Source organism: Rhea pennata, chromosome 3 (genome assembly GCF_028389875.1).
Source record: "Rhea pennata isolate bPtePen1 chromosome 3, bPtePen1.pri, whole genome shotgun sequence".
Classification (NCBI taxonomy): Eukaryota; Metazoa; Chordata; class Aves; order Rheiformes; family Rheidae; genus Rhea; species Rhea pennata.
The window spans coordinates 69,142,420-69,163,170 of record NC_084665.1 but is presented as its reverse complement, the minus strand read 5'-3'; the positions used below and the strand labels follow the sequence as shown (position 1 = coordinate 69,163,170).

The 20,751-nt window shown below is 38.1% G+C and overlaps 1 protein-coding gene across 5 annotated transcripts in view; it reads left to right on the top strand.

Moving 5' to 3' along the window:
* LAMA2 (laminin subunit alpha 2) overlaps window positions 1-20,751 on the top strand; it is a 377,777-nt gene that overhangs the window by 223,468 nt on the left and 133,558 nt on the right. For 4 of the 5 annotated variants that reach the window (XM_062572565.1, XM_062572564.1, XM_062572562.1 and 1 more), the window contains exons 18-22: window positions 3,066-3,152; window positions 9,284-9,495; window positions 14,352-14,458; window positions 15,486-15,749; window positions 17,879-18,059. In XM_062572565.1, the coding sequence (XP_062428549.1) occupies window positions 3,066-3,152; window positions 9,284-9,495; window positions 14,352-14,458; window positions 15,486-15,749; window positions 17,879-18,059 (851 nt within the window). The remainder of the gene's footprint in view (window positions 1-3,065; window positions 3,153-9,283; window positions 9,496-14,351; window positions 14,459-15,485; window positions 15,750-17,878; window positions 18,060-20,751) is intronic. The other variant, XM_062572567.1, reaches the window with a different exon arrangement.

Below are 20,751 nucleotides of genomic sequence, written 5' to 3'. Positions count from 1 at the left end.
TATATAAGTTAAAAATAACTTTCCATAGGTTTTAATTTCTGTAGTATTTAATTCCTAACATTGTGTGACTGGGCATCCATAGGTCTTTAAGCTTAACAGTAGGCACAGGTGCACACAGGATATTCTCTGTATAATAAGCCTCTAAGATATATTAATAGATCAGTGTTGTCTTCAATAGCAAAGTCTTACTGCTTTATGAAATTTATAATGGTTCCCATCATTGTTCTTACAGCACTGAATAATCTGTTAGTGATTCTTTTTTCTTTTCAATGCCATCTAGGGCATAGGACAACTGTTCTACCTGTTTTAGAAATGTGGTGGTGATGATATAGTTTCATGGCTAACTTGAGCATAGTTAGCTGCAGCTTGTCCCCCCTCCTGTATCCTTATGAGACCAATTTCCAAGCATAAGGGCTTAAGCCAATCGTGAAGCTGCATTCTTAGGCACAACAGCAGTGAGCGACTTGCCATACATCACGAAAGAAATCTGGGAAACAAGATCTGGGAAAAAAATCAAGGAAACATAATAAGTTTCCTAGGCTTGTTTTCTAGATCCTGAGCTGTATTTTTCTCTTTTTGAAAATATCACTGTATTTGAACTTATATGATGCAAATGAGCTCAATACCCATATTATCAACGGCATATGTAATGCACGTTTGGCTGTTGTCTTTTCTCATAAATTCATCACTCTTACAAACTGTTCCAACATCCTTAGTCTTCAAGGAGTTTCATATAAACTGCTTTTTTTTCCAAATAAATTACCAGATGTACTAATGTATACTTCTTCCTACCAAATATTGATGTCTGGGATAATAACTGCTTTACTCTTGAAGCAGTGGTAAGTTTCATATGGGCAATGAAGACCCTAACAAGAATGTTATATCTTTGGAAATGGTAGCTAGAACATGTCGCACTCAGCCCGGGAAGGTCATTACTAAAATGGTAGCATGTGAACTAGGAAATCTGGTTGGTTTCAGAATGTTTAATATTTTCTTGGAACATTAAATAAGTCATAATCTATAATTATTCCAAAAGATGTTTTCTATAAAGTACTTGTAAGCCTGTAGAAGGTCTTGTCTCCCAAAATTTATAAACCTTTACCATATATACCTATACTGTTTATTCACGTTGTCTCATGTCCTGACTGGTGTTATTTTGTTACCATATATAAAAACTGTGAAAAGAACAATGATGGTGTGTGAGGGACTAAGATTTTTTAAAACTTGTGTTGCCTGATCAATACACACCATTCATTAGAATTTATCACTAGTAAGTAATGAGATTCTGAATCTCAGGAAGATAAATTCTCCTTTTCTCACCTTGCTATCAGACATTTCCTTTACAGTATGCAAATAGGAACTTCTCAATATATTAATGTTTAGTCTTCATATATGGATTGACTATTAAGTCAGAGAAAGCAGACTCAAAGGACATTGGATCTAAGCATAACCCTTAAAATGTGAAAATTCTGCTATTAGTTGCTATTGCTTAGTAATAGTAAGTACTCAATAATTATTATCTTTGTAACTGATGTGGTTGAATTCTGAGCTCCTAGTTGGTCTGTGGAACAGTCAATCTACTGCAGTGCTACAGTGAGCTGTGGCAGTGTCTCCATTAAAGTTTCCTATTTTAGCTCTTATGAAAGAACAACATTAGGACTGACAAGCAGGATCCTACTTGAAGAGTAGGTGCTGCTGATTACATTCAATGATAATATGTACCTCAGTTTAAAATTGTTTCCATTGTGATTTAAAATTAGAATGATCAATTCTTATTTCTTCAATTGCTCATCTTACGTTCCTGAATTGCATTTTTAATTGAAAGACACTGCAAAATAACACAAACATAGTCCTTATGGGAAAGAGGATGTTTACTGACTTGACCTGGCTACTCTTTCCTTAGTGATTTCTCATGTATCCGTATGAATATACATAGGAAAACTTATTTTGTGACAGATAGGGAGTCTCTGGATCTTTAACAGAAACAAAGGAAGGAATAACAGAGGTCAGCTCATAGGGTGGATGACTCCTGAGTGATGGAGTGTAGTTATCAGCAGGTAATCATGTTACATAATCCTGGTTTTCCTGTTCAGTTTAGTCACCCGGCTCTGCACCTTCTCTTATTTGCATACTCTTTTTCTTTCTCTTTCCTTTTTTTTTTTTTTTTTTTTTTTTAAGTGTATGATGAGAATTGATTACCATTATTTACAGGAGGACCCATAAAGGTGCTCATATTTCTGTATCTCTGATGAGGACTTCCAAATGATAGATAGATTACCTCTTCTTCTGAACTATTTGTCTTTTTGTCAGGAGGTTTCCTTGTGAAAGTGCATTAAGGAAAAAAATTTACAGAATGCAAAATGCTGAGGAGCAAAGGAGCACATCTAGGAGTTAAACAGTCATCAAGAAGTGAAGCTTGCAAATACTATGGTATCCCTATTCGTAAAATCACGGCTAAAATAAGTAGAGCATAGGCAAGAAATAAAGCTTTCTGCTCTGCAAGCTGTTCTTAAGCTTCGGTGTGGCAGCCTGGCCTGTTGCGTTAGGTCTTTGCCACTCGATTTGCTCAAACGCGCTCTGTGGGAAGCTGCACCAGATCTCCCTCTTTGCCCCTCCCCTTTCTGGTTCCCCGAGTCCCTTTCCCGGCCGGACACAAACTTAACCGAGCTTTCGCATCAGTTGCCCTTCAGAGGGCTTTATTTAGGGGCTGTATTATGGCGTAGTTTGTCTTGCCAGGCCCTCGGGGGCACAGACAGACAGCTGTACATTCCTGCCTCTCTCGTGGTGTACAGACCGCTCGGTGGCAGGCTCCCGTCCCGCAGTAACAGGCTATTGGGATGCTGCCATCCATTGCACTATATTCAGTGTCGGCAGAAATAGCAAAGTCATTCCAAATTCTGTTTGCTCGAGTCAACTTAAGCCCCATGTGCTGGACGAGAAGCGCTCCTCCCGGGCACTGTTTGGCAAATTAATGATCTCTGAAGCAGGAGCACAACTATGCTGCTAATAATCTTTTCTTTATGTTTCTTCCTTGTCCCACTTCTTGCCCAAAATCAACAACCCAGCTTTAGCCCGACATGCCATTTTGACCGAAGTCATGGATTAATATGTGATGAATGCCCAGTTGGGTACGTGGGACCACGCTGTGAAAGGTAAGCAAGCACCATGCTTTTAACCGTTTGAGATCTGAAACTAAGTATTAATCACATGGAGTTGTTCCTACCTTTTTATTACCTCCTCTTTTTTTTCCATCCCTATGTTCTGAATCTTACCAAAGAAGTTCCTGTACCTCCTCCTCTGATGTCCATGTACTTGCATGTTTCTATAGTTTTTATTCTAGTTTCCATCCTGTATATCAAAAAGTGCTTGTTTTATTATTTTATGGTTAAGTGCAAAGCTTCAAAGAAGCATTTGCTGAGAGGTAAGAACCCTTTACTTTAAATGACTCTCCAGCTTTTCTGTGCCCCTTCTGAGATTTATATAATTATTCTGTCTCTTTTGTCATTTCAATGTTTGGAGCATAGCGAATCAATTTCTCAATAAATTACTGCTGCCTCTTTTTGAAAAGTCAATATGCAGTCAGAGTGCAGTTGTCGCAGTAAGTTATTTGTTGGTTTTAATTTTTTTTAAAAAACAAAATTTTACATCTTTGTTGCTTTTAGTTTCCTGCTACAGTCTATATTTAGCATGTAAAATAAGCTAGGTTTTAGGGACAGAAAAGGTAATCTCTATTTGTCAAAAACATAGGAAGGCTCAATATGTATTTCATAAACTTCACTACTGCCTATACAAAAAGACAAATAAAAATTCCATATGTAGTCTGTCTGTGGCTATGACAGCTCTGAATGATGTGTTAATAGTGAGAGAGAAATTTCCCACCCCCAATGACCCCACCTTTCTTCTTGTGTCCTGTTATTCTGAAAGGGCCACGTTTAGAATTTAAGTGAAACAGGAGCCTAGTATAAGTGCTAATGCGAAGCTTATGGGAACCCCCTTGCACAGGAGCTGAGAGTACGTCACTATCTGTACTCCTTCCCATCCCGTGGGATTTCACATGCATGGAACAGCTTTAAAGAGCAGTCAGCGTGCTGTGGGAACTCCACTAGCTGTTTGGAGGTCACCATGATCCCCTGTGACACTGCAGATGACCGTTTTCCAAGAGGGGGGAAGGAGCCAGGGGCAACTGGCTCCCCATGAGCACTTCTGTTTCTTAGTAGGCTTCTGCCAGTTGGCACTTCCATGAGCTGCTTGCAGTATTTTCCAACTTAAACCCTAAAAAAGATAAGGCCACTGAAGACTGTTAGGGTTTTCAGACTGGGATGCGGAAGAGGAAGAACGAAATACAGCCGATCTGGAAAGCAGGAACCTGGCCATAGCTTGTGAATCATCCTGTAGTTCTGTTTTTCCAATTTACATTCACAACTACTTCCTTTTAAATCCCCTACTGTGCTATATGTGTCCTAAAGTGAGAGTGCAGGCTGTCACCTGTTTCCACCCATCATCACTGAGTCTGCTCCTGTTGAGTGTTATTTCTGCCTGTCTTTTCCTGTCTGTCTTGGAAGTCATCACCGTCCTTTCAACTAGTGGGCTGTGAAGTTAATGATGGCAGGAATAAATCAAATCAAGAGCACTTTGGCGGCAGTTTGTCAATGTGGGGTCATTGACAGCTTCCATTAGCAACAAGTGCTATTTCTGAGTGGAGCACAGGCTGTAGATGCCATAGGGTGGAATCTGAATAAGTGGCAGGCTTGGATTTTAGCCTGATTTCCTAAGGAAATGAAACTCGTGTGATCATTTTATGCATGTCTGGCTGACTGCTTGCAATGACATTTGAACTTGTAGGTCAATTTGAACCAAATTTGACAGAAGGGTAGGAGGTCTCAAAGATAATTGTTCCTGCAAGTTTTATGAAAAGTGGCTGAATGGAGGTTAATAGATCAGGACATAGCTAAGGGAGAGAATATGATGTGAACTCACACCTGATTAAACAGCAGAGACTACATGAGAGAGAGATTATTAAATGTCCTGCCCATAAGAAAACTTTCACAGGGCAAGAAAAAAAGCACTGCTGTAGCCTGAGGGATTACTCCCTGCTGAATAGCAACATCCTGCTGCAAATAATCATCCCTTGGCCTTGTAACTGTGAGGTATGTATCCATTGGAAACTAGACCATTAATTCCAGTGCTCATAAAACTATTTGCTTTTAATTGTAACAAGTTGCTTGGAAATGCCCACAGCTGTCAATAATCATCAACAGGAGAAAGCATGTAGCCTTTTGCTGTTAATAGTGATTGTAAAATTGCTAAAAGATTTTACATTAAATTTTCTTTCACTTTAGCACCTGCAAAGTGACATCTGATCTGAGTCATATGATTCATTAACTGAACAGTCCTAAACTATCATGAAGTACTTTATATGAAGTTCTGTACTGTATCTTTTTATTTGGCCTCCAAAATCATCGTGTTAGAGGGAGGTAAGGTCCTACATGCTGTGCTTAGCATATGTAGGACAGTATTATGTAAGATTCTTTCTTTATGAAGAATTATCACCTTAATGATTTACAAAAACCCTTTGATATGAAATAGATGAATCCTTCAGGCTACATGATGCTTTTTTACACCTGGGTTGTAAAATATCAAAAAACATGGTACTTCTCTCACTTGGACTTTTCAGGAAAAGGTTGCCAAAATTGCTGAATGTTCTGGAAGGCCTGGCTCCTGACACCATCAAAATAATACAAAATAATAGTAGATATAAACCATGTTGGGAGCTACCAGATATCTGTAGTTGTAGAGAAAGCCAGGCCAGGCTTTCCCATCTAGTCCTTTCCCCAAGAAATTAAATCTGTTTTCCTGCTCTCACTGCCCACTTCCCCAGGGTGTGGGACAGGACAGGCATTCTCCCAGTTCCCCTACAAAGGGTATGCAAGAAAGTCAAAAAATGCGTGCAAGCTGTCTGTGGGGCCCAACACATTTACACTGTAAAGCTGTGTGTTTTCCAGCTACCCAGTCACAATGTAGAGCAAAAGTTTGAAGTTTTAGGAGAAAGAAACAAAAGGGCTTAGAGTCTAGCTTCTCTTTTAGCCCTCCTAGATTCAAGAATATGAGTCTAGCAATCTTTTTCCTCCTAGTATGTCTTCCACTAGAACCAAAAGTACTAGTCATATTGCAGCTGTGATAGGAAAAGGATCAAATGTTCAGGAGATTTTATGCAACAGAAGTGTTGTGCAGGATTGTTTACAGGCTGCAAAGCTAGGCACTCTGAAGTTAGGCAATGACAGATTTATTCTTGGTCATGCATCCATAATATCTATGTTGTGCATCTGAATTAAGATTTTTAATTAAGTATTCATAGGCCATTTCTCCACAGGACTTTTGTCCAGTCACATATATAAGTTGGTTACGTATAATTTTCAAAGCAACTGTAACTGTATTTCCAAACTTTCAACTGTTTGGCTCTGCAGCCTAAATTGACTTGATCTCAAGGGATTTTTTTCCAATAAATATAAGGAAATATATGCAATATCTGTGTGTGTATGTGTATATTTCTGTGTATACACAAGATACATGCATGTATATTTTTATATAGGAGCCCTGTATTCAGCACCAGTTGTACCAAAACAAATGATAAAAACATAAAGCATTTAAAAAGATGATACCTGTCATAGGATGCACCTGAATTTAAGGACGCAAGTGAACATAGAAAGAGGAAGAGAGAAAAATACAGAAACATTCTTGCGTGTCCTTCTTCTCAGCTCTTCTGTGTATTTTTTCTCATCTCAGGGGGGTTCTGTTGTACTTGACAATCATTTAATAAGATACGTATTTTTTGTGGTGCATGAAAATAATTTTCCATGTCACATAAGTATTGTTTTTTAACTTGAAACTTCCCAAAGGTTTAATGCTTTGAATTTGAGAAGAGTAGCTGAAGCAGAAGTGCCCTAAAGGGAACAAATATGAGATTAGTTCAAGTGGATTTTTTTTTTAATGTCACCTGCAACTTCAATGGAAGTGGAAGAAAAAGTGGATGAATTCACATGTAGATGTATGCACATAGTCTTCGCCAACATTTGACTGTTTTTCCCCGGCTTTCAGGATTATCTTGAATCTAGATTCAAGATAATGTATGTATATATAGGTAGAATGTAGCTTTGTGATGGTGGTGGTTTCCACTAATTTTAATTGGCAAGGTCTAATCTGATGAGAATACAAAGCATTGTCAAAGTCTGCTGTTACTAATGGGAGGATATGATTAGCAGTGCATTTCTCACAATCCCGGGAGCATTTTTTCTTTGAACTGCTGTGTTAGTTGCTGTGAATGTTACCAAATACAGAGTAACGCTAAATGAAAGCGAAAGAGGAAACTGAATACACATGAAGTCAAATAGATAAGTAGTGCCAAAAGCTATAGACTTATGACAAATACTCCCATGGTGAGGGAGAAAGATCTCATTGAAGCATGGGTGAAGCTTCACATGTCCATTTTAGGTAATATAAGCTCCTCCATGTATTACTTAACTATTTTTTCTGCTGTGATAAAACAGAATTATTCTTATCTGTCTTAAGAAAGTTTCCTAGCCTTTGTAACTGAGATGTCATCTCTAGAAAAATGCCGATTTATTTGCCAAAAGTAAAGAAAATTTTGTGGTTGCTGAGATATCCTCCATCCAGGGAAGAGAAACCTGTTTCCTTGCATGGAATGCAAACAGGTGCAATATATACGTACACTGGTGGTAGGTTTTGAAAATAAAATGCCTGAATTGTACTAATGAATACTGACAGGATTTTGATGTATTATTGTTATGAGAAAATAATTGAGAGAGATGGCCATGCAAAAGGAATAAAGCACAGCGGGTTAGACTATGCAAATTTTATTCATGTTATTGAGTGCTTACAAGCATCCATACTGCTGGAGTATTTGTATAAATGTGTCATCTTCAGTCTGCATTTTGGATATTTTTAGAAAATGGAAAAAAAAAATGTATTCTGTTTGTGTAATATGCTACCACAAAAAAAACGTTTGATTGGATCCCGCTATAATTTTATCCCTCATCTTCTCCATCATTTGTATAATTTTTGTCAATTATGTTAAATAATATTTTTAAAAGATTTTTGATTGCTTTGTTTAAGATCTGCTTGGAAGCTTCATGAGGTGTTCCAGGTTTAAGGAAAAGAAATAATTTGATGAGCATAAAGGTTTTCTTAATGGGGCACAAGTGAAAGTATAATGGAATTTTGTGTTTCTGTACTGGGATGTTGCTCAAAATCCTTGCTCATCCATACTATCCAGTACTTTTACAAACAAGAGAGGATGTCTATGTACATTAGAACTGACTTAAAATAATAGGAAACATTAATTTATGCTATGTGGTTTATATTCTTTTTGTTTTCTTTACACTAGTTGGAGTACATCTGAGATTACATGAATAACAGCATTAGCTGGAACTGGGGGAATTTTTCTTCTTTTTCCCTTTATAAGTTGGGCTTACTGTGTAGAGTGAGCAAATGTAATAGAAAGAGAAAGCAGACCAGAATATAAATAGAGACTAGTCTGGGAGACTAGCAGGGATTTGCTTTTATAATACACATGGATGTTAAGTCTTGATTCACTAACCTGTTTTACATGGGACTCGCAGAAAATTGCTGGTGGGAAAGGGAGAAAAGGAAGTGATGTTTTTAAATATCTCTGTTAAAATTTGCTATACAAAGGTATAGTATTCACCTATGAAATAAACAATCTTTTCATTATCTGCATGCATACAGAAATAAGCTATTCATTAAACAATTCTAACCATGCAGTAGATCAGAGAAATGTAGGTCCGGTGAGGATCTTGTTAGGAAAACAAATAAATTTATATCTGTATTATTTTCTGAACTTATTTTTCTAAACCACACAAGTCTTTAAGGTGGAGGGAGAAAATCATCAGCCTTCCTGGGAAATGAGTACAGAAGACATCCACACGTGATGTGTTGAAATACAAAGCCTATCTAACATGGACCTGAATTCCTCTAGGGTGCCAATAGACAGATTTCTTATGCTTTGTCTCGTCTTCAGTGCCAGTGACAAGATTTTTCTCCCACTGAAATCTAATTACTAGCAGAACTGGCAGGATTTCAGCTGGTACTGTATATACAGTGTTGTTAAAAAAGGAGAAAAAGGCAGTGAGAAAAAAGACAAGAAACACTTGAAAGAAGATCAATCATTTTTGGTTATTAGTGAGTCAACAAAACTAAATATTTTTCATAAGAGGATAGTCCTAAATGATGGTGTCTTTTACCTTAGGTGTGCAGAAGGCTATTTTGGACAACCTTTAATACCAGGCGGATCATGCCAGCCATGCCAGTGTAATGACAACCTTGACTTCTCCGTTCCTGGCAGCTGTGACAGCTTGTCTGGAGCTTGCCTGATATGTAAGCCAGGTACAACAGGCCAATATTGTGAGAGGTGTGCTGATGGATATTTTGGAGATGCTCTTGATGCAAGGAACTGTCAACGTAAGTCATGAACTTTTACTGCTCCTGACAGAATTGATCTATTCTATATCAGTGTTCTTCAGAGGAAGAATGTGCCTCTGTATGTGTGAGTGGGAGAATGATATGATATACTTAAACCTTGAATAATAATAGTGTTCTACTTGTATCTGCATTTAGAAAGGGAGATTTCAAATTAAATAGAAAGGAGAGCCTATTAAAAAAGCCTTCCTGCTGTAGCTGAAGCAGTAATGAAGCAGACATGCAGGAAGCCTGGGAGAGCTCAGCATTGGATGGAAGAAAAAGGTTAGACTAAATGTCAGATCCACAAAAATAAATGCAAATAAATAAAAATGATACATTAAAAATGCTATAAGCCATAGAAGAAAAAATCCATTTACTAGTAGAACTGGCACTGAAAGGAGGAGGGAATGATATTTCAGTGACTGTAGGGTCCAAACTTAGCAGGACTTGAAACCTCTTCACTGCCACGAGAGCTCTATAAGAATTGGGAGCTGCTGCCTTGAATCACCTGCCCCCTGCAAAGCAGAGCCTACCAGCTCCTGCCGAGTTTCCTGTGGTGCTGTGGTGGAATATGCCTGGCGCTGCAGCAAGCTATTACTGCTCAACTGGTTGGTGGCATGTCATTTAAGGATGAGCCCCAGCTCCAGAGTCGGTCTTCCCCACAACGATTTCACAAAATCGTTGACTGCAGTTAGAAGATTCAGGAGGAGCAGGAGCTAATCCTAGTAAGGAGCAGTAGATTTCTTGCATCTGTGGGCAGCTGTAGCTGTCATTGAGTTCTTGCTGTCACAATTCAGAATGCAACTATTAGCCAGAATCAATGGGTTTTAAATTAAAAAACATTCATATATCATCCCATCCCATTCTGAGGATGGAATACAACAGGTTATTGGCTGCCCTGAAAGAGCAGAGTATTTTATTTCACTGCCACTAGGACTTAATCCTCTTCTTTCATTGTGATAAACTCAGAGCAACTCCATCAAGTACGAAAGTGTTACATCAGGATAAAATGTAAGTAAAAGAGTTGGGCCAGTGTCTTGTTGCTGTGTGGGGGAACACAGGGAATGCTTTAGCAGCACATGCTGCAAGTGCAAAAGTCTGAGGCACTGGTGTTCGCTCCCAGGATTCAGTCTATTAGCAGGTTGCAGTTTGACAGGAAGAATACAATGTTCTGCTGGACCACTGCAGGCTCCACTGGAGCCAGCAAGACATAAAACATCACCAAAATTCTCTGCTAAGGTTAGGAAACACTGATATAGATAAAACGACGGACAGCCATGAAGACATATCCCTGTTTATATGCTTTGTGTACGGCTTTATACAATACAGGATAAAAATTGGACAGTTGCGTGTAATCTTTGCACTAGTTAACCGTTCATGATGAACGATATTGTATAATTTATGGCATTAAGTGTGTAATGTGATTTAAAAAGCAGGGCATTTCAAAAATCATAGCTTCCAGTATCTTGTCACCCTTCCTCAGGCATTGACAGGTCTGTTGCTTTGAACCCTTCCACAGTAGTGGCAGCTGCATAGAAGAGAGATGTAATATGAGGAGAGCTCAGAAAACACACAATTAAAAATAAAAAGTATTAAAAATAAATACATATTTAATGTAGAATTACAGGCTTTGCTTTTGTCGTTAGTATCCCTGACAAGGGGAGCCCCATAATGTATTCATCTCCTTGTGCTCACAGTTACCTTGCATTCATCTTCTCCCCATCTTTCATCTGGATTTTCTTTTTGCATATGACTTTTTATTTCCTTCGCAGACTTCCATGAAGTTTGCCCTGCAGCTACAATATCAGAGGGACTGTGCCTTTGCTTTGTTGTTTTCAATTTCGTACCTTATTAAAAAGCCAGATCCAAGAGTATTGCAAGGCATGAATTTTGCTCTCAAATTATTTTTTGAAATATTTCTCACTTTCTAAAGTACAATGCTGTTGTCATGTGCATTAACCATTTCAAATGACAGCACAGCTTTGTATCATTACAGCATCTCTGAATTTCTTGGTGTATCTGTAAAAAATAATAAATCTAAGAGCACTGAGCAAATGTCCTAGGTTTATTTGATTAGATTCTTGCAGGTTGTTTTTTGGTGATCAAGTGTGAAACAGCACGGTGTGCTGAAGCAAATAGCTACAGGTTATGCTGAAATCAGTACAGCTGGGTGACATGAGATGAATTAAAGCAGATACTCAAGAATGTCTGTGTGCCTGTGCATAAGTATGAATGTTGGAGGAGGATAAATGTGTAGGTTGATTATAAATATTGATTATAAATACACACTCATAAATATTTATAATCAATATTGAGAGAGAATGAGAGGAGTCTTGACCAGTGTCATTTGGGGAGAAAGTAAGACAAATTTTTCTGACAGGCTCTATTGTATTATGGCAATTATTTAAAGTTTGAACAGTAGCTAGTTTTCCCAGTAGAGGTGGATGAATGAGAAGACTTTAGGTGAGATAAATGCAATTAATCAGATTGAGCAACAGTTTAGCAGATGAATAGCCCTGACTACATGTTTCTTCTGTATGTACGTACTGCCAGAGCCAAGAAAAACACCCAAAGCCTTTATTTGCAAATGTTGCCTTACCGCTATATTGCACTCAGAGTCATCTGTGACTAAGCAAAGAATACATCATATGTTATTTTGGGTAATATATAATATAAATAGGACAAACCTATCTGTATGTAAAAACAATGTAAATTCTTTTTTTGGATTTTTGTGGTGTCATATGCTTGATAAGCAAAAAGATTTAAATAAGCTTTAGGCCTAGTTTTTTGGGGGTTGTGTATAAATGTTGGTAAATACTAACTACTGATTTGCGTTGAGGACTGTGTTTTTGTGAGTTCAGGCTTATACATTGTCTTTCTCTGCTGACCATTGTAATTGGAAAGTTCCTTGGAATGTTTCTGTAATTCTTGTCACTGTGTGTACAGTTTGGAGTAATATTTTAAAATACACATAATATGGTAGTGCATAAAGAGAACTGTACACAGGATGAAGAAGGAGTGTTGAAAAGTTAGAGCGAAAGGAAAAGAGAAGTGATGTTAATTACAGCAGAAGTGTCTTTAAATGTTTATAATTTTTAAGTATATCACAAATAATAAAGAGATCAAAACCTCTGAAGACCCAAAGCAGCATTGTGAACTAGGGCTGCCAGACTGACATTAGTGCCCCACATATTTTTGCAGTTATTTATTCCATTATGTGACATATCTTTGCAAACATTTGAGAAATAAAGCTGCAAATGGCCTGGCAAGTCATAAAGTCTCTTTCATTTAAATGAAACAACTATTGCGTAATACCTCAAAAGCAGGGAGAAAACAGGCAAAAAAAAAAAAGAAAAAGAAAGAAAAAAAAGAAAAGAAAGAAAGAAAAAGAAAAAAAAAACTTCAGTTTACGGTCTAGCAAGTCCAATAAAGTTATAAAGAAGATCCTCCTGTAACAGCCTAAACAGAGATGAGAACTGCTTTATCTCAAGTGGTACCTTGTGACATGCAATGGTGTAATTGCTATGTGTTTGCTGTTGGGACTCCTAAGTGTTTCCTAAAATGAAGCTGTCAGCTGGAGAAAAAGACCAGACACATGCAGTCAGGGCACTGCAAGAAGGGAAAATGTGGATTGACACCCTGGTTTAAGGAATAAATTGATGAATATAATAATGATAAATATAGAGGTGAATATGATATAGAAATGAATATATAATTGAATGATGAAATATGAGAAATATAATATAGAGATGGTAAATATATATGTTCATATATATGATGAGTATAATATAGAGATGAATATGATAAATACAAATATGTGGATTCATTCCCCTCTGGAAGAGGGGAATGTGCAAGGACCAGCTCTTGCTAATAGAATTGGGGGCTGTATGGTCACACAGTCCCTGTAACACCTAATCACATCCCTTAGCACTGTGAGTACCTCGGGGATCTTTCTAATCTCTGTGTGCCAAAATAATTTTAGTGGAAGAGCAGAGAGGGTGGTAGAACAGCTTCCTAGAAGTTCTTTCTAAAACATGAGAATTTAGAAAATTTAGAAGTCAAAAGCATTGCTATTTTCCTGAAGGATCAGCCACTTTTTTTTTTTTTTTTTTTTTTTATGCTCAAGAGAGTGTTGTGATGATCTAGGCCAGTCAGCCGGGATCCTGTGAACAAGGATGCAGGAGAGGTGTGGGAGTCTCCCGGGGCCGTGCTCAGGGGGCTGCCCACGAGGAGAAGCGCTCACAGACCGATCTGCGAGGCAGCAGTGACACCCTAGTAACACCGTACGGCAGGACTGCCGGGGCTGCATCCCGTACAGAGCTGTGTAAGAGTCTGAACCGCTCTTCTGGCAGCGCCAACCTGCCTACCCCAAGGCTTGGGACAAGGGCCAAGTTGCCCTGAGGCAGCAGATCCTGAGAGTGAAAGAGCCCTTCATTACCCATCGCTCAGTTTGTCCTGAAATTTGGCACCCGCAATTCGAACTGCCAAAGGCATTGTTTTAAAAACCTATTTCTCCATCATCGTGTCCTCAATGATCTACTCTAATTCTCCACTTTTGATCTGAGAGGCATGTATAAAACAAGTTGTTTTTATAGCTGAAACAGAATTCTTCAGCATAGCAATTTGGAGCAAAATTATTTAGTAATAAGGATAGATAAATGTGCACTGTCATCATATGGGATTTAATAATTTGCCTTGCTGCTTTACTCAGGCCCACCTTCTTGTATTTCTCATGGTGTCAGAAGCAGCACTGTACATGTCTGGCTGTTAGAGTTAGCTTCAGTGGCGTAGGTATTTCAGTCTGGCCTCTATCTCCGAGAAGTGTATACTACCAAGCGCTTCCTATTCCCCTCTAGCCTGTCGCTGTAACATCAACGGCTCCTTCTCAGAGATCTGTGACTCTCGGACAGGACAGTGTGAGTGCAAAGCCAACGTGATCGGGCGCCGGTGTGACATGTGCAAGGTGGGTGATAGGAAATTATGTCTTGTTTCAGTTTTCTTCTGTGCTTGAAATAACTAAATACAGTCTAGTTTTGGACAGGTTTTGTTGTTGTTGTTAATTTTTCACTTAGAACATACATAAATTGTTTTTATGTGCAGGGAGAATGGAAAATATTCTAAAGATAGAGCCATTTTACCTAAGATTTTCTAGAACAAAACTCAGAACAAAAGGAAATCTCCTTTTGCATACAATGAAAATATATTTTAAGCTTCACTGTACATATAAATACATTTTTGTATATGGTATATGCACTTTAAATTTTGAATGTTTGATGCAAATAACCTGGTTAAATCTATTACAGTCCTGGGGAAAAAAATCTCCCTGTGAAGAGAGTTGCAAAATAGCTGGTAGTATCCGATTTTCAAAAAGGCAGAATGCTAGTTTACTTCTGCTATGAAAGTGGTACTTTTATGGGGTTTTTTGTTTTTTCATAAGGGTTCTTTTCTTATTGTCCAAATGACGGATTTTTTTGGTGAAAGTGTCTTCTGCCTTGACGTTGTTTTGCTATCATATAAATCGCATATAATCACATAATAAACAGTGTGTTTCATGAACTTTCCCAGAGAGCTTTCTTTAGGCTGCTAAGCAGTATGTTATGGATGCCGGCAGCATGACAGCTATTGGGCCTGTGTCCTCAAGACACCTCAGTGCATTTGTAACTTAAAGCACGTGAATGATTTTGTAGAAATCACTAGGATTATTTTCACTCTTAAAGCCTCATACTTTCTGAAGGGGTTTGCTGGGGGAGAACAGTCTATTTTCAACAGTGTTCAATGATTCTATTCCAAGAAAAGCCATTAGTATCAATGGAATTTGTGCTAGACTGTGTCATGTATACAGAAAATATGTCAAGCTTTTTACTACAGTATTGGCTGTTAGTTGTGGAATTATTCTTTGTTTACTACTACTCTTTATTCCTATCCTCTTTTATCTGATGTAGTCTCTTTGCCTTTACCTTCTAACTTGTGTTTACCTTTCATTCTTAAAGCCCAGCTACTTCTGGGCCCCAGCAAAGCAGTTTTGTGTACCCTGTGGCTGCAGTGCCGTAGGATCCATGTCACTGCGCTGTGATATGTCAGGAAGATGCATCTGCAGATCAGGATTCACGGGCAAACGCTGTGAAATCAGCAGACAGGTGCCTAAATTGAAAGCAAATGCACGAAGCAGTCAGCAGATCCGAGTCCCCCCTCGGAGATGGGGCTTCAGCAGTGCCAGTGGGTGCCCACGGGGTGCTTACAGGCCTGCTACTCTGGTAATCAGAAACTGTGTGCGTTGCATGGGCTGGAATCTCATACTTGTTTGTGTTTGGAGCTCCTGCAGATTTTTTTTTTTTAATATATGTGCTCCAATTTATGAGCGCACAAGTTCAAAAGATAGGCAGCCTTTTAGGATACTTCCTCGCTTTTAGGCTTTGGCGTAGTGCAAATAACAAGGTAGGCCAGCAGACAAATAACTGGAATAAATCCAGAAGCAACACAATCAGCAGCTGTATGTGCTAAATGTATGAGTCACGTACTCACCTCAATGAAGTCAGTGGGATTTTCCATGGAAAATTTCCGTGGAAAAATTTTCCAGCAGGGTTCCTGCATCCTGACCTAATTCAAGAAACCGAAAGTTTAAGGAGTGTGTGAGGAGGACCAGTCCCAGAAGCAAAGTGTTAAGATCTTGAAATATCAAACATGACAGGTATTAAAAGTTCTCATGTTTGAGCCACATATTATATTTTAACCAGACCAAGTACCCATTATTTGAATGTAATTCCTAACATGACAGAAGTATTGGTATGTTCTCACATATAAAGCAGCTTGTTTCCTAAAATATGTAATTATGATTCAACTGCTCCTAACTAAACAATATTTAAGGTCTGTGGTCCCTTCCCCTGCTGCCCAAAAAAACCAAACCAGACCAAACCAAACTTCCACACTTAATATCACCCTGTTTGAAAAAAAGACTGGTAATGTTTTGTCTTCCAGAATCAAACAGCAGGACCTGCGCCTCACCTGCTCACATGGGTTCCTCTAGGAGTGTGAACTTTCATCTATCTAACGTATTTTACACAACCACCTTGCCCACAAAAGCATTCCCCATGCCCTGATGCAGGCATGCAAGATAATGTACATGTTCAGAAAATTCATCATATTTCTTCGGTGTCATCTGGGATCTCCATATATTCTTCAATAAATATGATTCTTTGAATTCCCGTGTATAAGCAGGCTTCAGTGAGGGTTCATCTTGGGGGTTCATCACAGGGCTTTGCATGACTGATCAAAATGTCTTTCACTGTGCGGAGCTCATCACAGAATCCAACCCAGCATGCTAGTGATCCTTTCTGCCTTTGCTCCGTGTGGAGTGCTACCGCATCAGACTGTTCTTCTGTTTTTCACCCTTACAAACAGAATTTATTAGATTCTATCAAACCTTTTATTGAGAGCTGAGCAGCGTGCTGTGCATTGGTTACTTCACTGTATTAATCTGAATGTCTGTTCTGAGAATTTTTTTAATCTTCGTGTTCCTGTCTTTGTTTCTTTTTCTTCCTTGTGTAAAAGAAATCTTTAGAGTCTATATATTTAATTGAACCTTGGAGTTTAATTATATGAGTTTGAGTATTTCTTTCCTTCTGATATACTGTGTATAGGCTGAAATATGTAATTGGTAAAACATTTCATTATAGAATTTGGATATGAAAATCTGAGTAATTTCTTACTATATGTATAATCAAGCATTTACCTAGTTTCATATGATTCTTCAGGCCAAATTCTGACCATAGATTTCACCCTGTATTCTGATTCCTATCAGTGGATTTTCTGTGGGAAGATGGAACCTCAATATTTATCTCAGAAATCAGATTTCAATACTTTACATGGAAATCTGCTGAAATCTCTGGGTTTTCATGTACAGGAGAAGTTAGGAATTCCACTTTGGAATAAATCCTTGTAAAATGCAAGTCAGTGCAGTTTCCCTGACTTTAACAAGTCTGCACTGATTTGTACCAGGTAGAAATTTAAAACTATATGAATGGGTCACACAGTAACACATTTTATAAGTGAGTATTTTTCCCTTTATTCCTTATATATTCATTAGCACTATTTTTTTAATCTCATTTTTCAAATTTTGGTTTCCTAGTAAGCTCTCTGAAACGTATTGCCTACAGTACATTCCTTATAGCAATAGATAATTCTCTGAAATCTTTATTCCTGTTCAGCTGTGTAACGTATTCAGTGCCCTCATCTCAGTTTCGCCCCCTACAGTTCGATGTGTTAAGAGTAATATTCCCATGCAGAAGAGGAAAGAACTACCCTGCTCTCCCTACTCGCTCAGCTTTTCCTCTTTTCTCCCAGTAATCGTTCCATGAACTAATTGTTCTTCCTCTGTCTGTGGCAGCCTGAAACATTTGACTTAAAGTCTTCAAGGGGATGCGTTCCCTGCAATTGCAATTCTTTTGGTTCCAAGTCCTTTGACTGCGATGGAGAAGGACAGTGTTATTGCCAGCCTGGAGTGGCAGGAAAGAAGTGTGACCGCTGCGCTCATGGATTTTACAACTTTGAAGAAGGAGGCTGTACTCGTATGTAAATGCTTAGTGGCCAAATACTGGCTTTTTAAATTGTCATTCTTGTTCTACCTCTAAGGTTTTAGTTAGCCTGTTCTTGCATTGCTCTGCAAACTTACCTGACAGGGCAGCATATTCATGGACAGCTCTGTTAATCAGTCAGCTGGCAAAGAGGGTGATTTGCAAGTACAGAACACACAGGCTATTTCTGCTATTTTATGATCAGTTTATAGGAATGAGCATGTCCTTCTCTCCATGTACTTTTTGCTGAAGAAGTTCTTATAATTTAGCTGCATAGAAGTATCGTAGAAGGCTGATTAGGGTGCCTGCCAAATCACGTCAGCTTGAAGGGATGTGAATAGAAAAAATCACTTTGTTTCTAGTCTTATCCCAAAACTTTTCACATCACATCCATGTCCTTACACGGATGATCCTTATTTATTAAATCTCTACACAGTAATATTTAGGACCTTGCTTATATATGTTTTGTGTACAACAAGATATTTACATAAAAACCTTGATGTCCTTGTGGAATCGAAAAGTATCCTGTTTCAGATGCTGAAAATCTATCATCAAAAATAAATTTTTCCAGCTGCTTCTTTACATTTATGGTTGTTCTTCTGAACATTAGGTCAAACACCAAAATAAATGTTTTCTGTCCTTAGAGCAGTACAAATTGCAAGATCAAAAGAAACTAATCCATTGGTCTCTTCATAGAGAAATATCCACCTTTGCTGGTAGATGGGTAGCAGAACTGTATTTTTTTTTTTTTTTACATCTCAAGGACTCGTTTAGGCCTGATTGCAGGAGACCCAGTAACAGTCTGGTACAGCCGCTGCTGGGCTGCCAGCAGAGCCGGGGCCCCGCAGCAGTCTTTGCTGATGGCAGAGTGCTCTAAATCCAAGCATATTGCTGCTATTATTTTTTAGGCAAAAGCTGTAGTGAGTATTATTTCCAGAAGCAGAAATCGCCATCCTTCCTGTCCTGTTCTTCCTCCTCCTTTCCTGCCATCAATGGCAGTCAGCAGGAGCAGCAGACCTAGCTCTCTCTCTCTCTCTCTTTTTTTTTTTTTTTTTTTTTTTTTTTTGGTGGAAAGAACTCCATAAAAAGCCAAGTTTTTTCTAGAAGGAGCATCCAAGCCCCAAGATCCACTTATGTACAACAAAATTCAGTTTTATTCAGTTTCACCTATACTGTTGATAAACTTTGAACCAGACTGGATTATAAATCATTTCTGAAAACATTGCTCTGGAGTTGTCTCCACAGGAAAGAGAGGCTAAGAAGATGTTTGCCATGTTGTAAAGTTCAAACACACTGGCACCGTGGAAAAGGGAGAAGTTGTTTCTCAGGCTCACTGCTGAGAGAGCGTGAAATAAAAAGCAAATAATATCTGCAGTCCTAAAGCTCTTAGCATACTCAGGGAGGAAAAAATACTATAGATGATGTTCACGATTAGCCTCTAACATTTCACACTTGAAAAGTGCATCACCATTGCAAAATATTACAAAATGTTGTTCATTTCCTATAGCTGGGGAAGCGAAATGAGAGGGCAATTAACAAGATTTCACATTAAAATTTTTAACTACTCTTTTGGCAAGAGCGAAAAGACAGAATTTAAGGAGCAGTGGTGAAGTTGGAAAGGGGTGTAAATTCAAATAATCTTTTAAATAGAAATATTTCTGCCTATGGTCATCAAATATTTTGAATAACCTAAGCAGCTTAATATGCTCAGAAAATTCAGATGTTTAGAAGTTTCAAAGTGAAGACAACAGATGGAGAGGATTTCTTTTTTAAAAATGCTCTTTCTTTCCCCATTTATTTTGAGTAGACTTTTTATGCATTCCTTCAAAAGACAAAAAAAAGAATTAAATTATGAATCACAGAGAAAATCAGAAATTTAATAAAAGTATATCAAATTATGCTAGGAAAAAAGTGCGCAAAAAAGAATATCATAGTGACAGTTAAGCATAGAATAAAATATTGGACCTCTTTTATCTAGCATTTATCCAAAAAGAATATAATTTGTTTTTTTTCTTGTGCAATAAAAAACCATAAAGCTTAAGAAAAAAAAAAAAAAAGCTAAAGCATCATCAGTTAGAGTTGAGATATTAGCAGCAAAGATATGAGAGATCTGTTGCACTATTGTTTGCAACAAATGAGTTGTATCTTTATCCATATTCTTTTTAATAATGATAATAGTAAAAATGCAAAAAAATGCTATATTGTTTTCTTCCCCTCCTCCCCCTATTTACCAATTTTCTCTAAGAACTGGAAATCCAACCAGCAGCCAAATACCTCAGCCTCACAATGAAAGATGTATTTGTGAAACAGGAAGTCAAAAGATCTTATGTAGGGTGTTTTCATGTCTTGTTCCTGGCATAGCTGAGGCAGAAATTAGCATTGTCTTTGCGCTGGTTTACCTCATTTTGGAAGTATTGGTGGGATAAAAGAAAGGTCACTTTTCTTTTTAGCTGTAGATAAGAGCTCTATCTTTGCACTTCACACATTATCTAATTTTTCTTCAAATGGAGGTGTTTCATACAATAAAGACAATGAATAGAAATACAGCCCTCAGCAATGGGACATTATGTTACACTGCCCTAGAAAGATTTCAAGGAACAGGGTATCATGCAGAGTCATGGTCTGCTTATTATTATGCTTCTGCTCTGATCCCAGGGGCAATGTTGAGGGTGAATATGAAAACAAC